Below are 21178 nucleotides of genomic sequence, written 5' to 3'. Positions count from 1 at the left end.
GAATCATACAGCGAATAATTTGGACATCTGAGATGAACAGTAGTTGAATCAACCGATAACTGAGATTCTGTCAGAAAAAGTACATGGGGTTTGGCAGACTGCAAGTGGAAATGGACATCGTTGAGATTAGAATTGAGACCACGTATATTTGTGAAATGAATTAGGAAATCCTTGGGAGGTTTAGATCTTTTCGCAGATAAGCTTGTTCTATTAGTTTGACAATTCATGGTGTATTCAATAGTAAGAAAAAGTGGGTGGGACATGCTGTATGAAGTAATGAAATTTTTGGATATGGCGTACATGTGGGAAGAATATACCCAGATCCTTGACATAACGTGGCCTCGACAATGCTCCCCGCATACACACTACTCGGACTCCCTCCAGTCACTATCTGGCAGAGTAGAGGTAGCAAGATTATACACTAGCTGATCCGGAAGCCTCCTAGAGAGTTACCAATAGGTTCGGTCCGGTGTACTAACTAGCGGCCGGCCTGCGAAAACCGTTTTAGAGCTGTACCCTCGAAATGTAAGGAATATTGGATCTCGCCACAACGTTCATCATAACCTCAAGAGTCATCAATCATACTGCATGATGGAAGAGATAGGGAAGGGTTGACCGGAACTTAGCTCTAGAGACTAAACATGGGTTCCACCACTTCAAGCCTCCAATAAGCAAAGTTGTGGTATTTCACCGGTTGATGAGTTATCTACCACCTAGTACTGCCTGGTAACATAGAGGGGCGGCATTCCTCCATGTGGTGTGGGCGCCACACCTCGACCCCTGCTTACGTTGGTTCACACCTGGGTGGTCACCCACCATGTGCTTGTGCATGGAGGTTATACCCAGGATTACTAACAGTCCCACCATCGTGAAGGTGCAAGCAGAGGATTTGGTTGTCACAGACCGTCCGGACTTCGCCGAAATTGGGTCCACTTGACTTGAGTGTCACCCGAATATCAGTTCCATCAGCGTTTTAGACTCCCAGGTAGCAAGTACAGCTTGTCTGGCATATCTGAGAGAATGTCTGTGACAACCTCAAGGACCAAGGATTAATCCTTGGTCCTTGAGGATTAATCCAAGGATTAATCCTCAAGGATTAATCCTTGAGGATTAATCCTCAAGGATTAATACACAAATAAGGGTAAGGTTTAAAAACATCACCGCACTTAATATGCATACAGCTCAAAAATCTCTATAATATTAACTGATTAATTTAAAATATTAAATTCATAACTATTTCTGTTCTTTTTTTTATGTACAACATACTGTCCTCCAAAATATGCGCCACCAATGAATTTTATAACAAAAAATACAAGCTTATCGAACACAATATTGTAGAGTGCAAAAAAATAGGCGGCTGCTCATTCATTCCATGGTCGGAGTGAGGAGTGATAGTGAATAACCTTGAACTGCCTATTGTTTTTCTCTTTACTATAATTCTAAAAGGTAAGATGTTAAACTTCTTTCCTCTACCATTTCTGTAAGATGAGCTATAACTAATTGTGTACCAGCAGATAGATTTTCAATTTCATTTTTTAAATTTACATGTTTCGAGACGTAGGTTCTAACACCTCATGTTTGCGGTTTATGAAACCCCCCAACATTTGCTCCGTGGCTAATACCCTATTTGAATTAAAATGCAGAAGTCTGACTCTCAATTGCTGTTCCAAGACATCCCAAAGATGTTCTGTGAGATTCAACTCTTGGTGATCTGTCTGGCTTGGGATGAATGGTCGCGTTATCTTCCACCCTCCATTGGTCTGCATTCCCTCCAGCAGTTGAGGGTGTCCAGTTGAATCTGATCTCTGGAGAATAGGCATATCCGTCTTATGACTACCTATGGAATTCCACACTTAAAGGGAATTTTCTCAGAAAAATATTTTTTTAGCCTGCTGTACAAGAAAAAAGCGTACATCTTATGTATATAGGGATTGTTGTCATTTGTTGCCATCAATGGGACTGCAATAAAGAAAAAACAGCCGAATAACTGGAATCTTTCCCAATGGTGTGGGTTGACGAAGACAATCCACGCCATTGGGAAAGATTCCCAATGATTGTCATTGCTCGTATTGGCTTATCCGGAAAGGTTTTTCAGATCCAACGATAAGATTTCTCTGAAGATGATTTTCTTATCTTCCAATGTCAGCGACATGTTCTTTCATTTTACTTATCCTACGTGACAGTATAATAATTTTGCCATTTGTCACTAGTTTGGAGAAGTCTAGGTTCAGATCTTGGAAGATTTCTTAACGGTTTCTTCAACTGAGGCGGTACTTACTTAATCTCTGGCCAAGGGACCAAGGTTTACTTATCCTGAAAACATTCCTGGTTTTTCAGCCTGCACGACATGTAAATCTTCCCCTGAATACCTGCTTCTATCGACATGAGAGAGAGAGAGAGAGAGAGAGAGAGAGAGAGAGAGAGAGAGAGAGAGAGAGAGAGAGAGAGAGAGAGAGAGAGAGAGAGAGATGGCTTTGGACGCTAATGGGCAGTAAGATCAAAACAACAAAAGCAATATTTTAATATTTTGCTTCTATCACTTTTCTTTGCAGAAATCAATTTTTGTACAGTAAAAGTTTTTTTCAACCGTTGCAGTCATCCCAGATATCTGCTAAATTCTGTGGTTAAGAATTTGGCAGTCTATTAATTTTAAATCTAAATTTCCCTTCATCATTGTCGTCATGGTTTCCCTAACACTGAAGTCAGACTGACCTGTCTGTAGTTACTCACTTCTCTGTTATAGCCACCTTTTATATATTTAGCGATACACTGGAACTTTTCTAATACAAATAAAATCGTCTGCCATCTTGTTTGTAAGTGTTAATATAATATTATATCGCACTCTAACATATTTGGTTAATTACAGAATTTTTATTTTTGATTGAAAATTCGCTCGTTAACTGAAAGTCTAAGAAAAGGGGGAGGAACAGACAATATTAAACACAAAACTAAAATAGCTTACAGTGATTTACAAGATCGCCGTCAAATGTGCTTAACGAAGCGCTCTTTTCAAATGTCTTTTATAGATTATTAGAAGGGCACGAAAAAACAACCCCTCCTCAATGCTAATTGTTAGCTTCAATGTTAGACATCGTGTTATACTTTGGAGAAGTTATACGCGTGTGAAAATATTCTTCCACTAGAGACTCTTCACGAAAATGTCGGATCTCAGAAGCGCAATCTTTGCTAATTAGTGTTTTTCTCTTTCCTTTTTGAAGGGCTGTCTCAGTTAATTACACGAAGTTTATTTCAGCTCTGGTCTTTTGTGTATCTTAAACAACTAGTTATTAAGGGAAGCAGAGAGTTCTTTATGAAATTTTTAAAGATGCTGCCTTAAATGGAACAAAATATGGAAAAAAATTCTCTTCTGAAACTCCTGTCACAATTGTAATATATGTACATCCGTACTGTTCGCATTCATGAATATTTAACTGTAGCATTTTCTAACCTCAGAAATGCTACTGAGGTGTTTGTATTGTAGCTGTATCTTTGGCTCATTTTATTTATTTCCACTAAAATGATTATAAAAAAAAATTAATTTTAACTAATACCGTGCAGGCGTTTATTGAAGTTTTTTGTTTGTTTGTTTTGTGACGTAATTAGAATAACAATGGTCTTTTAATCTTCTACAATTTACTTTCTTTTCTAATGATCTTTAAATTGTTTTCTCGTGCTGGCTTGTGGACCGTCACTTCAACTTAAGTTGTTGACGTAAGCTTTTAGCATTTGACGTTATCCCGAGTGGCTCATTTCTCGTTTTTCTTATTTAATTATGTGTACAAAATAAACGCGTTACACCCCTACCTCCAGGTGATGCTACAAAAACCTTTAAGATAGTTTATTTTAATATTAATTTCAAATACATTTTTTTGTGTTTGAAACCTTTCTTTTGGATTGGCCTCATTAGTCTGACGTGTTAGCAAAGAAATTTTCTTCAAAGATTTATTTTAATTGTCTATGGGCAGGTCCACTGTGTATTGTTTCTTTTATTCGATATAATTATAATTAGAGCATTTTCATCCTCTTAATTTCCATTAAGAAAAAAAAAAAACCTTGTTCTCTCTTTTTTCTCGGGATGGAGAGGGTCCCAAACTCTCCAAGGACCGACTAATTCAGCGGCGATGTGAAAGATACCATAATAATATGTCATTATAATTTAGTTTTTAGTCATAAGGTTGTAGGAGCAGCAGGAGCCCAGATTTTTGGGGCAAAGAACAGTACTGGGTCAATCTTTTGAAAATTTATTTGAGTGACGTTTCCCGATCTGACAGGAAGCAGATGTAGCTTTGCAGTCCATCTCAGCAGACTAAATCTTCGATGAATGGATTACATTTTGGCATGAAAGTGAATTGGGGATCAAATATTACTTCAAGATCCTTGTGTTGAGTTATACGTGGAAGAGCAATGCTGTTGACAGATGGCTCTATCTCTGAAGGTTGCTTTTTGAGGGGGGGAACTATGATGGCGCAGCTTTGGCAGGGTTTGATAATCAGCGAGAATTGTACCAGTTAATCAGAGTAGTTGCTGAGAACTTTTTTTTTATTCTATTAGAAACAACTTGATGACCATGCATAGGACTGATAATAGTAAGAAATTTTGATTTCATCAGCATAGTATAAGCACTCTTCCCTGTAAAGTTCGGGTGCAGCGAACGGATGCGCAGAGAGAATCCCATCCTTGGGAATACCAGCAGTGACAGCAAGAGAATGAATCGCATCTTGAAGAAAGGCGTACAAATCTAGAAGTCAGGAGAGAGGGGAGGAATCCCAGGGTATTTTATTTAACCTGAATGCTCATAGGAGGTTCGTGACATTGGCTCTGTGTGCCAATAGGTGGTTTATAAAAACTGGTAAGTTTTTTTTTTTTTTTTTTTTTTTCCTCTCTCTCAAGAGTCTTAAGTAGACTAGACTCGTTATATATCGAGACTGTAGTGACTGATGTTGGTTTACTGGATTTTGGAACGGGCATCACTTCATAAATATTCCATTTCTACTGAAAGTAATTTTCTTTTATCAGTGTGTTATGGACGGTTAATGGGACTTGAGCAATATATGGACTTAGGTATTTTAGCCTTAAGTACAGCACTTTTTCATAACCAACAACATCCGAGAGCGGTAATGCTTTGATAGCATTTAAGTTTCTGTTCGGCGATGATGATCATGGAAAGGATGTCCCGTGGGTTGGAATTATTTGGGACACTGGAAAGTAGTGAGTACAGTATTTGAGTACCGTGTGTTGTGGTATAACCACTCCTCTTGCTTCGGATTCTGTGCGAAGTTTAACTAAACATTCGCATAGGAAATTGCCCCTCTGTCCAAAGTGGCACTGAAGTAGTTCTTGATGGCTTGCGATTTTGTCCGATTAAGTGGCTCTAGCTTGGGAGTAGCTTTCCCTGTGGAGTGGGTCGCCAGTCTCCTTCCAGATGACATGCATGTGTTGCTTAAGCATGAAATTACACTGAGTGGACAGAAATCATGGGATACCTACCTAGTAAAGCATAGGCCCACCTTTAGCCCAGATAAGGGCAGTCACACGGCGAGGAATTGAGTCCACTAATTCACGAAAGAGTTCCACAGGTATTTCCATCCATACTTGCTGCACTGCTGTACATAATTCCATCGCATTCCTGGGTGGAGGATCTGGAGCTCGAACCGACCTTTCCACAGCATCCCAAAGATGCTCCACAGGGTTCATATCCGTTGAACGGCCATTCCGTAGTCGTAAAATCTGCGGAATGCTCTTCGAATCAATGTTCTAGTCACCTTGGTTCTGTGGGGAAGGCGCATTGTCCTACTGGAAGAATCCATTACCCTGTGGGTGCATGATCACCATGAAGGGATGCAGATGTCTGCAAGGATGGACACGTAACTTTGACCGTTCAGAGATGCGGCTAGACGTACCAGAGGTCTCAACGTGTGCCAGTTGAACATGTCCCAGACCATTACTGACCTTCCACCTGTCTGAACAGTTCCCTGTTAACACGACGGGTGCATCGTTTCATGCGGTTTCCGCCAGATACACACTCTCCCATCTGCTCGAAATAACTGGAATCGGGTCTCATCGGACAGGAGACCAGTCTTTAATCATCCAAGGTCCAGTGCCGATGTTCTTTCGCTGAATTTGGCGAAAGAACATCTTCTGTGTCGTAGGGTTAGCAATGGGACTTTGGTGGATCGGTGGCTCCTATAACCAATTGCAGCTAATGTTTGCCTGATGGCTTTGGTGGAGACGTTTCTGGCAGCTCCCTCGTTGAAGTCGGAGGTGATTTGTGCCCAGACCGTCACAGATAAAAATTGACAACAGGACCATAAAATTCTTTACTTAACTTAAGCATCTAGGAGTTATCCTTGACAGAAAACTAAATTTCCAGCCACATCTTAAATACCTAAGAAAGATAAGCAATTACACCACCCTTGCCGCCAGGGTCTCCAGACGGAACTGGGGACTCAATAGGCACAATCTGTCCTTATTCTATAAAGCGGTATTTACCCCGGTTATAACGTACGCAGCAGGCATCTGGTATCCGAAAATCATCACTTTTACTGGGAATCATCGATGACCCACTTGTACGTGTGCTGGGACTGAGAATTGGTCTCACTTCGTGTACGATTGCCCCCTGTATGAGGATATCCGTTGCACCTTCAGCGCTTCCTTGACCCACATACCCAAAGATCAAGAAACACACCTGCTTGATAATAGGGAGGAATATACAGCTTTGACGCCTTTCGCACAAGAGCTCTTCAGCTGAAAGAAATCGTTATCTATAGTTCCTGTACCAACACCACAACCGTCCCAAGGAAGGCAACAGACTATTTGAGACCATAATGGACTACCATTCAGACTAGACAGTCATGAACTTGACCGTCAAGCCATTAAACGAACAACTTGGAGTTTGATAGCTACCATTGGATTGACTTAAACCCCTGGATTGGGGTTTAAGTCACTTTCGACTCCCTGCCTTCGCCTGATGGAACTTAGCAGTCTGACTGCTTGGAGATGCCTTCGCCTAAATCCTTTATTTTGATCCCCCCATCTTCTTCCGTACACTCTCTACTACCTCACTCTATCTAATTGCCTATATATTTTTTTTTTTTACCTTGGTCTCCACTTAGGAAGCTGAGACGACCCAGACAGAGACTAGCCAGAGAATTATGGGCAGCCTAGCTACCTCCTACTGGTGTGTGCGGGGACACATAGGTCCCACCAGGGGCCCCGCGGCAAAATGCCAGGACACACAACAGAACCCAAAACAATACTGCACATTGAACACAACTTTTCTGGAATTTACAGTGTTCTGTATTTCTTCAGTGTACATTTTGAGCAGGTGTGGGAAACCACAGGTGGCGCCTGACCCTAACACTATGCACACTATGATTTGCGCCACTGTCGCTCTCCGGTTAGCTGAAACAATGAGACAGACGTCGACAGATGTTATTCCGGAAATGGCATATTCCCGATACACCGTTGAACGGGAAAAGTGCAATTTCTGTACCACCTCCTGGAAAGTGCATATGGGCTTATTGCCCTGGTGGCACGTTGAAGGTTGCATGTTCAATATGATGATGTTAATCATGGTTTGACCATTTTCAAAATAAAATAATAACAAACCATCCCCGGGATAGTGACCCATGCTTCGCGCACTCACTATCAGCCCTCTTTCAAAGTGGATTAAATTACGACTGTTATCCATGCTGACATCGAATTACCATTTACGTGAATGCAGTGTACCTATATACTTGCCAAGCGGTGGGTTCGTCCACTATCAGAGGGATGACAGTGCCGCGTTGCCCAGGAACCAGGTGTCTCATGAATTCTGTCCTTTCAGTGTATAGTGAAAAGATTGTCTGCCATGCATTGGTCCTTTAGGTAATGGTAATCCTTTTTGTGCCTGCATATCTAGCAATGGTGTAACGCCATCTTTTGAACAGGTCAACAGCCAAATGTGCAGGACAACTTTTTAACACATCCCGTGGAATTGCAGAAACAGCCAAAAAATACGCTTTTGGATGTTGAAGTAGTTATTACTAACACTGATTTTACTGCACTTGCGAAGCGGCTGGCTGAAGTTTAAAGGGCATTGGAAGAAGTAATATCACCTGTACATGGTCTGAATCAAAATGTTTCTGGGGGAGTTAACAGGTTGGTTTGCTTTGAGGCAACGATGAGGTCAAGTTGATTGGAGCTTCTGGTTGCGAGTTTGGTGACACTTTCCATTTTAAGTGCCTCAAGATCCTGCTTTAGCATTTTTCAGAGATTACTAAATTGCTGAGAGAGTTAAAAGCCCCACAGGTATGCATGGCATTTTGATGCGTTTGGTTTAACAGCCAGTCGGTGGCATCCAAAATCAGAAGTTAGTCTGCTGCTGGTGGTGGAGGGCTATAAATCGAGTAAATTTTAATGTTGCCAAACTTCAATGGGAGCCATAAGGCTTTGAAGCGTTGATCTTGGCTAGACTCATACATAATCTGACTAATTACAGTAAAGCGATTTAACTTGTACAATATGCAGACACCTCCTCTATAGGATCGAGATGAAACTGCTTGTAGCATATGGTGTGTGTGTGGGTGTATACAAGAGTCCTGTGTGGCAGCTTAGCCGACATTATACATCGTCGTCTGCCACGCATTCGGGGAGGTGTGTTCGATTCCCATTAATGTCTGGAAGAATTTCTGAAATCCTCTGCAGTCGAGGCTGTAGTTAGCCGATCTCAGACGTAGGGAGAAGGTTTCCCTCGTGAGTTTTTCCAGGTTTTTCAAGAACCCAGAGTATGCGCAGCAGCAGATCATTGTATCTATGGCAACAGAGCAGACGATATTAAGTGGAATGAGATAGCTTTAGACAATTAGCAGAAGATAGTATCATTGTGACAGCCGTGGTATTTGAGGAATATTGCGGCATTTATTGGTGTAATATATTATTTTCTGGATTGTGTATGAAGCCTGCATATCGGTGAAATAAAGAAGTACATTAGTGCAATTGATGATCATAGTCTTTGTAGAGTTAACACTAAAAAGAGTGAATGCATGGCTGCGCGAGCAAAAGTGGACACTCACAGCACATTCTTTAACATTTTAATTAAATTGTGTATTGATTTTTGGTGAAATTGTTGCGTTTCAAAACTGGCTGAATTTTAATTAGTTTATTCGTTTTCTAACAACGCGGATTCTTAACGCAAAAGCGGAAATGAATTTCATTTATGGAAATGACGATTCTTTGCCTGTTTGATGGCGGACGAAAACTTAATGTCAAAGTAAGAAAATATATGTATAATTTTCTCTTTTAATTGGTATCCTTAATTCTTGAGAATTTCCAGTAATTTTGTATCATTATTATGCTTAGGAATGCGAGAGCCGGTGTTTATTTAAAAGGGTTCGTCTTAAGAAGAAAACGGATTTAATTCAGTTTTAGCGGTTCAGATATTATAATATTCTCAAGATTATTTTTGTCTACTCGGCAACGGAAAATAAAACTGCTTCATGTTCCTCGACTTTGGAACATGAAGTTCTTCCTACGGATATAACGAAAATACGTACTTGCTCTCTGTAAACGACAAAGTTCAGTTAAAAATGACTTTCATAAGAGAGTAACATAAATTACTGGCAAGTTGTAATTAGTCCATTAACGGACGAAGACTGTCCATGAATTTCAAACTCAGTGGTTGGATAACACGGCCATCTTCCCTAAATTTAACTGCGCGAGAAATTGTCCAGCCATGTTTTGTAGACATCGTGACAGAAAGAATTCCATCAAGCGAGGTTTGGCCAGATGCCAGAGAGACAGAATTCACAATCGTTAGGAGGAAAGTTTTAAAGTGTAAGTAATTTAGCTTGATGTTTACTTTGTTTAATGTTAGTCCCATTAGTATCCCACAGCTTCAGAGTTTGAGACACGAACACTTGAAGTGTAGAAATAACAGATCCTTAAATGATGGGGCCGGATTCGAATAACCTCTTCGTTTTATGCGATTAACATTTAAAAGTACATTAGTCACGATCCGTTAGTGATCTTTAAAGTTTAATTAACAACTCCAAACAACAATATTCCACAATCAATAAGCGAATGTTTTTAAAACGTAATGCTTTTAACACAGGCTTCAAGAAACCGATAGTTACCATTGTGTTTATATACTAGTGGTGTTCGGGAATCAGGGCATGAACTGGCGTAGCAAGAAACCTGTGTGTACAATAGAAATCGTCATTTCCTCATGTTTGAGGAGTTGCAGCATGCTCTACATATATATTTTTGTGCACGCGAGCTCAGCATAAGCGATAGAAATGTGTACAAATATTGAGATGTAAAGCGTTGCCCAATTTTTGCACGAATCTGTTGAATTTTCAGGCGTTCCCTTCCCAAATAAGGACTACAAAGCTGACGTCATATGAATATATGGAGTGCTCCGCTATCTGTTACTCACTTGCCTTATGCTGATTTTTATTGTACTCAACTTTGATCTATAATTTGTATTTGACTCGCGATTTCAACCCTGGACCATATTGTGGACTTGAATCGCAATCTAAACCTTGGACCATATTGGGGACTTGACCCAAAATCTCAACTGTAAACTATCTTTTTTTGGCAGACCCTATCGACGTGGGTGACAGATTCTTCTATCAGAAGATTGGTAGTAAACGGCCCGCCTCCACCAGACAGGGAGAGGGAAACCAGTGTGGCGCATATCCTTGCCACACTGGGCTAAGAGGCCGATTATTTAACTGTAACAACACCATACTACGCAGACGCTCACCAATTTACTGATTGGCTTTGGTGGAGACGTACACGTGGCTGGGTGGCCATAACATGATTCGGACCGCCTTCATACGCGCCCTGTCGCATACACACAAAGAGCATCTCCGGAATATTAGCTGTCATTATCAGCTAATATTATTAAGAAAAAGATATTAATATTATATAAGAATATAAAATTAATATTAAGAAAAATATAATACGTAGATCATAAGTCATTGATGAAGATAAGAATAACAAAGCACATTTATTAGTTATGTTATTACTGATTATAATTTTCCGACTGTCAACATTGAATTCTGGGAAATACTCGATTGTAAGATTATACGAAAATTTATAATATATTAACTCATTAAAAGAAATGAAGTGTGAGCTTGAGATTATAAGACAGAATGATAATTGTAAGAGAGACTGGTCGTTTTAGGTTTGGAACATTGTTATTAATAGTAATTATCATTAGAGCAAGAGGTTTGACATATGCAAATACGAGGTGTGGCAACAAAGTTCCCGGACTGGTGCTGTTTAGGTCATATTCGATGAGTTAGAAAATAAACGGAAGTCGTATGTTGTTAGCGTTATGTTCAAACTACCTCAAACAGATGGTTGTACTGAGATTGTCCAGTAGGCTGACAGGTTGCAAGTGACAACCAGTTTCGTTTTAACATTCCTTGTCACAATTTTGCAATGGAGAAAGAGTATCAAATTTTGCTTTAAATTGGAAAATCTGCAACAGAAACTTATTAAATGGTCATGATCTGTTTATGATCATGAAAGTCGGATCAGCGTGTCTGAATGGTATAAGCGGTTCAAAGAAGGACTTGAGAATATTTACGCTGACCCAAGAAGCGGACGTCCGTCAACCTCTCGTTGATGGACGGCCACAGTTTCGGAAATTTGTAGCAAGAGATCGTCGTTTCACTTCAGAATGATGGCCGATGAGTTGAATATGAATAAGGAGACGATTAGTCAAATTCTGCATGAAGGTTTAGGGAAAGGAAGGTCTCTGCAAAATTTGTGCCGCATACCTCAGGATAAGCAGCAACAAGAAAGAGTGTCATCGTGCGAGGACTTCATCCAGACTTGTCAAAAAAAAAACAATTTCCTCCAGTGTATTGTCACTGAAGGTGAGTGTTGGATTTCAATACACCCAGAGACGAAGCGTCAGCGTATGCAGTGGACTTCAGAATCATCAGGGCGTGTTTCACAAGGAATTCGCCCTTGCAGGGAAGAGAGTTAATGCTTCGTTCTACGTACAGGTACTTCAAACACTGAAGCGCATTTCCGGGTTTGGCCGCAATTTCCAGAGTAGGCAGTTGGTTCTTGTTGCACGATAGTGATTCTACCCGTTCCGCACTCTCTTTTTGAAGACATTTCTTTTCTGGCGAAACATGGCATTATACAGATCAACCATCCACCCTACTCATCCCGAACTAGCACTAGCGGACTTCTTCCTGTTTCCCAAAGTGAAAACTGCCTTCGAAGAAAAGAGATTTCAGGATGTCGAGGACATAAAGAAGAAAGTAACCGCAGAACTGAACATCATCTCTTTGGACGCCATCGCTGACTCTTTTTTCAGAAACTTTTAGTACTGTGCAATAAGTGCATTCATCAGTTGGCGATTACTTTGAATAAAAAATAAAACTGTTTTTGAGCTCTTTCGCCTTGTGTTTTATTTTATTTTATCAGTCAGGGAACTTTATTGCCATACGTCGTGTAATTTAAGAATTAGCTAAAACAAGGCTACTGTTCGCTGCTGTCATTTCCTTCACTTTATCTCGAAGAATGCAGTTCGAGAATATATCTATTAATAAAACTCCCTAAACCCACTTTCCCTTAAAGAGAAAAAAAATAATTCCATACCTTTCTGCCACGTGACGCTCTTAATTGGGTATCCACCGTACGGGCAGCGGACGACCATATCATTTCCAGACACTCCAGATACGTTACGCAGAGGTCGGACGAATGGGGGCCCGTAGATGTTTAATCTCGAAGACTGCCACACCTTACCGACGTCGTTAGCCACCTCGCACGTATACAGTCCGCTGTCTTCCACTCTGGTCTCGGTGATGTTGATGTAACTACCCTTTTGACCTTGGCTCGTGATGTAATCGCCGGTGATTACTCTCTGGCTCTGCATCACAGGGACACCGTCCACATTCCAGGTCACTTTCGGCATGGGATTTCCGGATACGACGCATAGCATGGAGACGAATTCCCCGGAGTGCACGGTCTTCTCTTGAAATGCTGACACCAAGTAAGGAGCCACCTCTAGAAAGAATTCTTAAAGTGAGCTGCAAATATACAATGGAAGAGCCATGCAAAGGGAAAAAAAATAATAATCGCACGGACAAAAGTAATCAAAGAAAGCCGACATTGCTTTCAGATGACAATTTCAGTGAATTCGTACTCAATTTTAAGGTTTAATTATTCTAGATTCCACTGGATGGAAACAACAAGCCTTTTTAATTTTTGAGATAGTAAGTATATTTATTCCTGATTAAGTTAGCCTGGAAACACATTTTTAAGTCATAGGCAGTCGCGAAAGGCATTAAACCTCCCCTTATAACAAAAATACGGGTTTCTAAATCTCCGAGGATGTTGATAACCCCATTTCACACATCGTATTAAGGCCAGATTATTTCCATTGTGCAGATGACACCCGGAGTTAAGGACATTTTCAAAAATTGTTTTATGCTAATTTAGGAAAGGTAGCTATGCAATTCATTTCGTAAATTCTCCATCGCTTTAATAGTCTTCATTGAGAAGTGAGGAATTTTTATTTTAATACATTAAGACCTTCACTTGGAATAAATTAGAAAAATAACGGGACAAATTACTAATTTTGCAAACAATACGAAATTTATAGCGCATGTTCTAACGAGATATTCTTTAAGTTCACACTGAATTTTGTTAAAACGCATAGGCTTAACATTTTAAGACTTTAAAGGGAAAGTATAACGAAAAAATAAAGCAGAGTTCCACAAATAAAATATTATAATGAAAGCTACTCTTATTGTCTCGTGAGATGTGAGTTCTCTCACCTTATTCCATGGGTCTGAATTTGATGGCTATGATAGCACTTCCTTATTATTATAGACTTATTTTTTGATAAAAGCTAATCAAAGCTTCCCATTGATTTAAACCCTCATTACTGCTAATAACACGATATCCATTTATGCAGTCAAATGTTTACTACGACGTTTGTAATTTCAGCCAAATGATGTTATTATATTTCGTATGTATTATGTTAATTGTCGGGACAGCTGCTCCTTTGATGAACACCATTCTGGAATTATATGGCGAATCCTCTTATTGAGTGCCACAGAAATATTAGACGTTCTCACGCAAACAGCAAATCCAAATTGGTTCCTCTGTTTATTTGATAAACAGCTGGAAGTTTAAGTACAAGGTAGTATGATTTAAACTGATACGCAAATATTAACTATTGTTTATCTACACCAGTACACAAGCAAGTTTTTATTCCAACAGATATTCAATCTCTACTGGTAACTCCAGAAAAATAAACTGTTGATGGATACGCAGTTTCGTACGGTGCAAAATTAGTTGGCTGCGCATCTTGATGTATACAGAGTAGAATAACTGGAAATCCTCAGCGAAAGGGGCAGAACACTTGAGACAGTCCGCTGTCTTCCACTATGGTCTCGGTGATGTTGATGTAACTGGCCTTTTGACTTTGCCTCGTGATATAATCGCCGGTGATTACTCTCTGGCTCTGCATCACAGGGAGTTTATTTTTAGTACAGATGCCATTTTGAGCATATTTTTAGAAGATTTTCAATTTACTCATTAATGATGTTAAGGTCATCGGCGACAGTCTACTAGTTTCGCTCCTTGTCACTTGTTTGGAGAGATCTGGGTTCGAATCCCGTCGACGAGTGGAGGGATACCTAAAGTCTTAAATCCAGAGTGTAGTTAACCGATTTCAGGCGGAGGGAAAAGAATTTTCTCTCTGAGTTATTCTGGGTGTTTCAGGCTACACCTTATCCAAATCAGCTCATGAACACACGCTTCTATGCACATAGTGATTCGAGCAACGCCTTGGGACCGTTAAACTCAGACCTGTCTTATATCTCGAAAAAAGATTCTTTTTTTTCCTATGCTTATCTCCGATGACACTGATTTCTATTCTAGTTAAGATCATATGCAGTATCTCTATTGTGGATTTCCCTGACTTCCAATCTCTCTTGGCACAAGCACATTATTAACATTACTTCCTCTGCATCTGGCGCCGACCGGGCTAGCCGAGTGGGTAAAGCACCCACCCGGTAACCCAAAGGTCGCGGGTTCGATTCACGCCTCGGGTTTGGATCAAAGTACTGCAAAAACCTTGGGAGGTGCAATATGGCCACAGAAGCCGATGCGCCAACAACTACCAAATCAATCAATCAAATCTGCATCTGGCGCTCTATGGCCATAGTTGCTGATACGCCTAATAAATCCTCGAACAAACAGCTTCCTCTGCATCTGCCAGGTGGGCAGGAGCAGCAGTACACACACTTCTTGATTAGACCGGGGTTCGAGACCGTGACCACCAAATACGGAGGATGCGGAAAGGTCAGGGAATGACCACCGCATATCCCCGGAGCAATATGGCCTTAGTTGCCAATGCTCCTAAAAACCAAATAACAACAACATCCTCTGCATCTAAAAAAATGGGTTTTCTCTTTCATTCTCGGCATTACTTTTCTTCTAAACATCTGTTCACTCTGTATCAATCGCAAATCCGCCCTACCATGGAATATTGTTCCCACACCTTTGGAGGCAGTGCCTCCAAAACCTCTTTGAGGCCTTATAGATTCCATTCAGTAGAGGGCAGTTAGGCTAATTAACCACTCATCTCTAACAGTTTCTTTCTCCACTCTGTCTCATAGACGTTCTGTTTTTTTTTTTCTGCTTGCCTTTTCTGTCGAAATTCTATGGGCATTGTTCTGAATTGACTTCAAAAAATGCGATACATAAAAGAAAGCAAAAGTCTTTGAAGAAAAGGACCTTTTGTATAAAAGAAAATGAACAATAGTCAAAGGAGTGGTTTCCGGGTTTCTTGTTCTCACTACGGTTGTTAATTACAATGTTTCTACAGTTTGCTTTTCAAGCTCTGGGGCTTGAAAATTTCACAAATAGCGGGCGAAACATTTTTTAATGATTGTACAAAGCTCTGGTTATATCCTCACATAGATAAGGTATATTATACAGGATGTCCCAAAAGTCGCTGCGTGTTTTGCTAAAACATTGTGATCTTCAAATAAATTTCATTACAAATATATTTATTGTTTTTACATAAACCAAGTATTTTTAATGTGTTAGAGATGTTATTATAATTTGTATTAATTTTTAATGTTTTCTTTTCAGACCCATAATTCATGATGAACGTTCAAGAGCGAATTTTGGTTGTAACATCCCGCATCAAAGGAATGAAGTTTTATGAAATTAGGGAAAGATTTTCGAGGAGATTTCATAGTGTGGTCCATTAAGCTGTTATTTTGAATTTGATCTACAAGTTCTGCACACATTGTCGCTCGACGTGGAAAATCTTCATGAAGACCATGCAACAGTTGGATGTGGTAGGGCTTTTTGATCGGTGTCGAACGCAAAATTCTATGAACTTGGATATGCTTAATCTTCGAGATTCCTCCCTAACTGATAATTTTGGGTCCTCTTCGAATATTTCTCGAATTGAATCAATGCTTTCACGTGCTCTCCTTGGGCGTCCACATCGTCACGCACAGACCTAATTCTTCTAAACTTATTTACCAGCGCACGAATCGCGTTGACTATAGTTCCGGGACTATGAAATCTCCTAAAATCTTTCCCTTATTTCACAAAACTTCATTCCTTTGATGCAAGATGTTACAACAATTCGCTCTTGAACATTCATCATGAATTATGGATCTGAAAAGAAAACATTAAAAGAATAATAATAATTATAATAACATCTTTAACACATTACAAATACTTATGTTTTATGTAAAAAAGAATAAATATGAAATTTATTTGAAAATCACGCTGTTTCACCAAAATACGCAGTGACTTTTGGGACACCCTGTATAGTTAAAATAACAAAAAATAGGTTATGTCACCATGCTATATAAATAGAATTTATAGTTAAAGTCATTGTTCTGGTCTTTCGAATCGAAATTCTCATGTTGGGCAGTGAATTGGTCTTCCAGGACCAATATTCTCGGTGGAACTCATCTGGGGTTTAAATCAATGCTGTAACGCCCAAATGTACCAAACTCTTTCTGGAAAGCGATTTGAAAATAACTAATTACCAAATTTTGGTGAAAAAAATGTAATACTGCATTTGTTCTTTGAACACGAGCGTACCTTACTAAAAAAAAATTGAACCATTGGAGGTGCTGCATTTGAAAGTATTCTTGCTTGCCAAAACTATGCTTCTCTCTGGTTAGCTTTTAAAGAATCGTGTGCGTAGGACATTAATAAATAAATTTAAAAATGTTACCAGTGAAATGGGATTTGCTTTAGCAGCGGGATCGGGTCCATTCAAAGTCGTAGATTTTTTTTCCGCTCTTCCCTTTTGTGTCCACAATGAATCGTAGTAACGTTCTTTGCCGATCGAATCTCGTATACACGAACAAACAAGCATCTGCAGTTAAGTTAGAAGAAAGTTTTTGGGAAAGTTTAGACAAGAATGAAAAAACAAGGTTTTAAAGGATTTGTACGGGAGTCAAATCGATCATTGTGGCCTGGAGTGCGGTCGTCGATCGTTCACTCGCTGCAATTGACTAGGGAACTAACTTTATTTATATTTATATAATCGAAAAACCGCGATATCAATAAATAACAGTAACTTGTAAGAAACGTTGGTTCTTTGGAACTTTCTCTAAAACATTTGCACATTCCCGGGAAGAGGACTGCATTTGAATATTAATTTGTGTGAAAACAAAGTTTTAATACGGAAAATAAAGTACACAAGTTAATACGTTAATATTAATTCACTGCATTCCTCATTCGTTGCTATCTCAGTCGGCTAAATTCTCTACAGTTGCTCGTGTGAGGTTCTGTTGTAACATGATTCGTATCTTATCTTGTCCAGGGACAGCGCGTCTAAATTTCAAGAGATATTTTTATTTCCCTTTTGCATTGTGAATGTATCAGCATTTAAGTTTTGACTTCCTTTTGCAATGGAATTCTTTGCTACGTGCTTTAACGCAGTCATTTCTGTCTGTGCTGCCGTGAGCTGAAGCAGCCATTTTCAACTCACTGCAGGATGAAGTCCTCTCCAGCAACTTTCCAGTTCCTTCTGTTTTGTGAAATGGCCATCCATTTATTACCGACGAACTCGTGAATTTCATTTGTCCATCTACGTTGTTGTCTTCGGGTTTTCTTTTAGCTTTTCTGGGGTACCATTCTGCTATTTTCTTAGTCCATCTGTCATCATGTCTTCGAGGTATGTATCCTGCCCAAGAACATTTCAGTTCTTTAGTTTTGATAAGAATGTCCTTTATTTGTCTTTTATTCTGAAGAATCTGTGTTTCTCTTATCTAACAGTCTGATTCCGAATATAACTCGTTTATATTTTGTTCCATTCTTCGCTGTGTAGTTCGCAACTTCTCTTTCATTCTTTTGGTGAGTGCCCGAGTTTCACTTCCGTAAGTCATGGTGGGGAGTATACATTGGTTCATTATTTTACGTTTCAGACAAATTGGGATATTGCTCCTCAGTATGTGACTATATTTCCTGAATGCTATCGATCCAAAATTTATTCTTCTCTTGACTTCCGGCCATTTATCATTATTACATCTAATGACTTGTCCCAGATAAGTATGACTCCACCTTTTCAATTACTGCTCCTTCAATCATTATATCCCTTTCTGTGGCATACTTGTTAATCAATACTTTTGTTTTAGCCATATTCATCTTTAGTCCAAAATCCTTACTAACTGTGCATAACTGATTAAGATTTTCCTCTAATTCTTTGGGATCGTGGCTTATGACCACAATGTCATCTGAAAATCGTAAATGGTTTAGGTACTCTCTCCATTCACATTGACCCCCTTTCTGCAACCAGTCTAGTCTTCTGAAAGCTTGCTCAAGGGCAGCAGTAAACAGCTTCGGAAATATTGTCTCCTTGTCGAACTCCTTTCCTAATTTTAATTTTGCTACTGTTTTTCTATAGTCTAATAAAGGACGTAGCGTTCTCATATTTTCTTCGAAATCATAATATATGGAGTATCTATGCCTTGTCTTGTGCCCAAAACATTGCCTTATGCTGTATGGAGTCAAATGCCTTTTCATAATCCACAAATGCCAGGCATAATGGTGTTTTATATTCATTTGCTTTCTCCATTAGCTGTGATATTACGTGAAGGTGATCCATAGTTGAGAATCCTGTCCTAAAGCCAGCTTGCTCTTTCGGTTGATTCTCAAGTATTCTTTCTAGTCCGTTAGTAACGACCCTTGTGGACAACTTGTAGATATGGGATAACAAGGTAATTGGTCTATAATTTCCAATTTGTGATTTATCTCCTTTCTTATGGAGCAAAATTATGATTGCATTATTCCACTCCTTAGGCGTGACGCTTTTCTAATGTATTTTGTGAAGAATCTCACCAGTTTCTGTGTCATGTCTCTTCTTCCTAATTTTAACAATTCTGCAGTAACTTCATCTTCCCCCGGGGCTTTCTGATTCTTCATTTTCTTCAACGCATGTTCTACCTCATCGGGAAGGATATCGGGTATGTCGTATGTGTTGCTAATTTGCAATCCATCTTCCCCACTGCTGGCATAATTCGCTCATTCCTTGTAATAATTCTCTATAGTAGTCTTCTGCTATTTGAATTATGCCTTCTCTGATATTTATAAGTATACCATCGCTATTCTTCAGTTTCAGTATCATTTGTCTTTCTGTATTACTGTTCATGGCTGCTGGTTTAAGTCCTTTGTTTTCCCTTAATGCTTTTCTACTTCTCTTGTGTTAAATCTTCTTATGTTCTCTCTGAGTCTCTTTCTAATGGCTTTGCATAACTCAATATACTCAATTTTCTCCCGGTTAGTGTTTATCTTGCTCTTCTTTTTTGTCGTCTTTGGTTGATCATGACAAGTGTTTCTTGACTAATTTTGTCTTCTTTGTATTCCTTTTTACCAATAGGTTTCTTGGGCTTAATTAATTTCAGAAAGTTGTATTGGTCGTCGATATCTTGGTCCTTAAAGGTCTGCAGAAGCTGAAATTTGTTCCTAAATTCCAGTATATACTGCTTTTCCTCCTCTTCTGTTATCTCAAAGACCTTTGTATTATTTACCCGAGTCAGTTTTTTCATTTCTTTTCTTGTATCTATATCAAGTGTGCATCTTACCATTCTGTGATCACTTCCAATATTTCCCTTCTTCAGGGCGGTTACATCATTCACATTTTACCTTCTGTTAGTGAAGATGAAGTCATTAGTTAATTCATTTGGGCTCTTCCATGTCCACTTTCTGTTCCATTTTCTTGAAAAAAGCGTTAATTGCTGACATTCCTCGAGGTCCTGCAAATACCACAAGTCTTTCGTTTCTTTCACCATATAGGACATAGTCCTCTAATTATGAGAAAGGGTTTTGAAAACGCTTCGCAAGGGATTACATGAAGTAAATTTGACGTAAGCCTTTTTATTTAATGTTAAAACCATAGCTTTCGTGAGCAGAAGTTTCTCCCACTTATGTACTGCCTGATTATGTAATCCCGATTCTAAAAAAGCTTTATAATTATATATATTTTTGGAACAACATTCAAATATTATTCACCATCCTCAAAAAATATTTAAACTGGTACATCACTGGTTGTAAACTGTGTGGGGCCATTTCTTTCCCTTTTAATTATTCTTACTGCAATCTCATTTTACTCAGCTAAACCATAGTCTTTATTTGAGCTTCTAGACTAAGATACAAAGCAGAACATTATATTTGATTTAATATCTGGATAAGGTATTGAAGGGAAGAAATAACAACTTAAAATAATGAATCTCTAAAATACATACCACAACGTGCTTAGCAATGATCTGACAGTGGAGCTGATCACGGGATTATCGTGTTTTTTTTTTAATTATCTCATGATCCCTAGATTATGGTAAGCAGTCTCATAACACCATCAGAAGCTGGTTAAGCTCTTACAATGTTTCAACATTATTCAAAGACACTGAAATTTAAGGTCGAGGATTTTCCTTTGAAAAATTGGGATATCGATACACGAATAATCAGGGGGAAGATTATAAATAGAAGAATATATAAATTCAGTTCTCGAATTTCCTAATCGCACCTCGTACAGTAAGATGCTACAGACACAGTGAGGAAATTCTTTAAGTAATGGATTCTTAACATTAACACGCAGCCAACCACAATTAAGGCAATCTTAATTGTAAATGTATGGAACCCTGCGAATTACTGTCAGCCCATGCACAGAATGAGCTGACTCTTTCAT

General features: G+C 39.1%; 1 protein-coding gene across 3 annotated transcripts in view; it reads right to left on the bottom strand.

The window, feature by feature from the left end:
• Positions 1–21178, bottom strand: part of LOC150084401 (cell adhesion molecule Dscam1-like) — a 305476-nt gene that overhangs the window by 124224 nt on the left and 160074 nt on the right. For all 3 annotated transcript variants that reach the window (XM_090376034.1, XM_090376036.1, XM_090376035.1), the window contains exon 8: positions 12604–13011. In XM_090376034.1, the coding sequence (XP_090232160.1) occupies positions 12604–13011 (408 nt within the window). The remainder of the gene's footprint in view (positions 1–12603; positions 13012–21178) is intronic.

Source organism: Mastigoproctus giganteus, chromosome 6 (assembly GCF_048544385.1).
Source record: "Mastigoproctus giganteus isolate SK-2022 chromosome 6, ASM4854438v1, whole genome shotgun sequence".
Taxonomy (NCBI): Eukaryota; Metazoa; Arthropoda; class Arachnida; order Uropygi; family Thelyphonidae; genus Mastigoproctus; species Mastigoproctus giganteus.
Note: the sequence above shows the minus strand (reverse complement) of the source record. Positions and strands in the feature narration are given on the sequence as shown.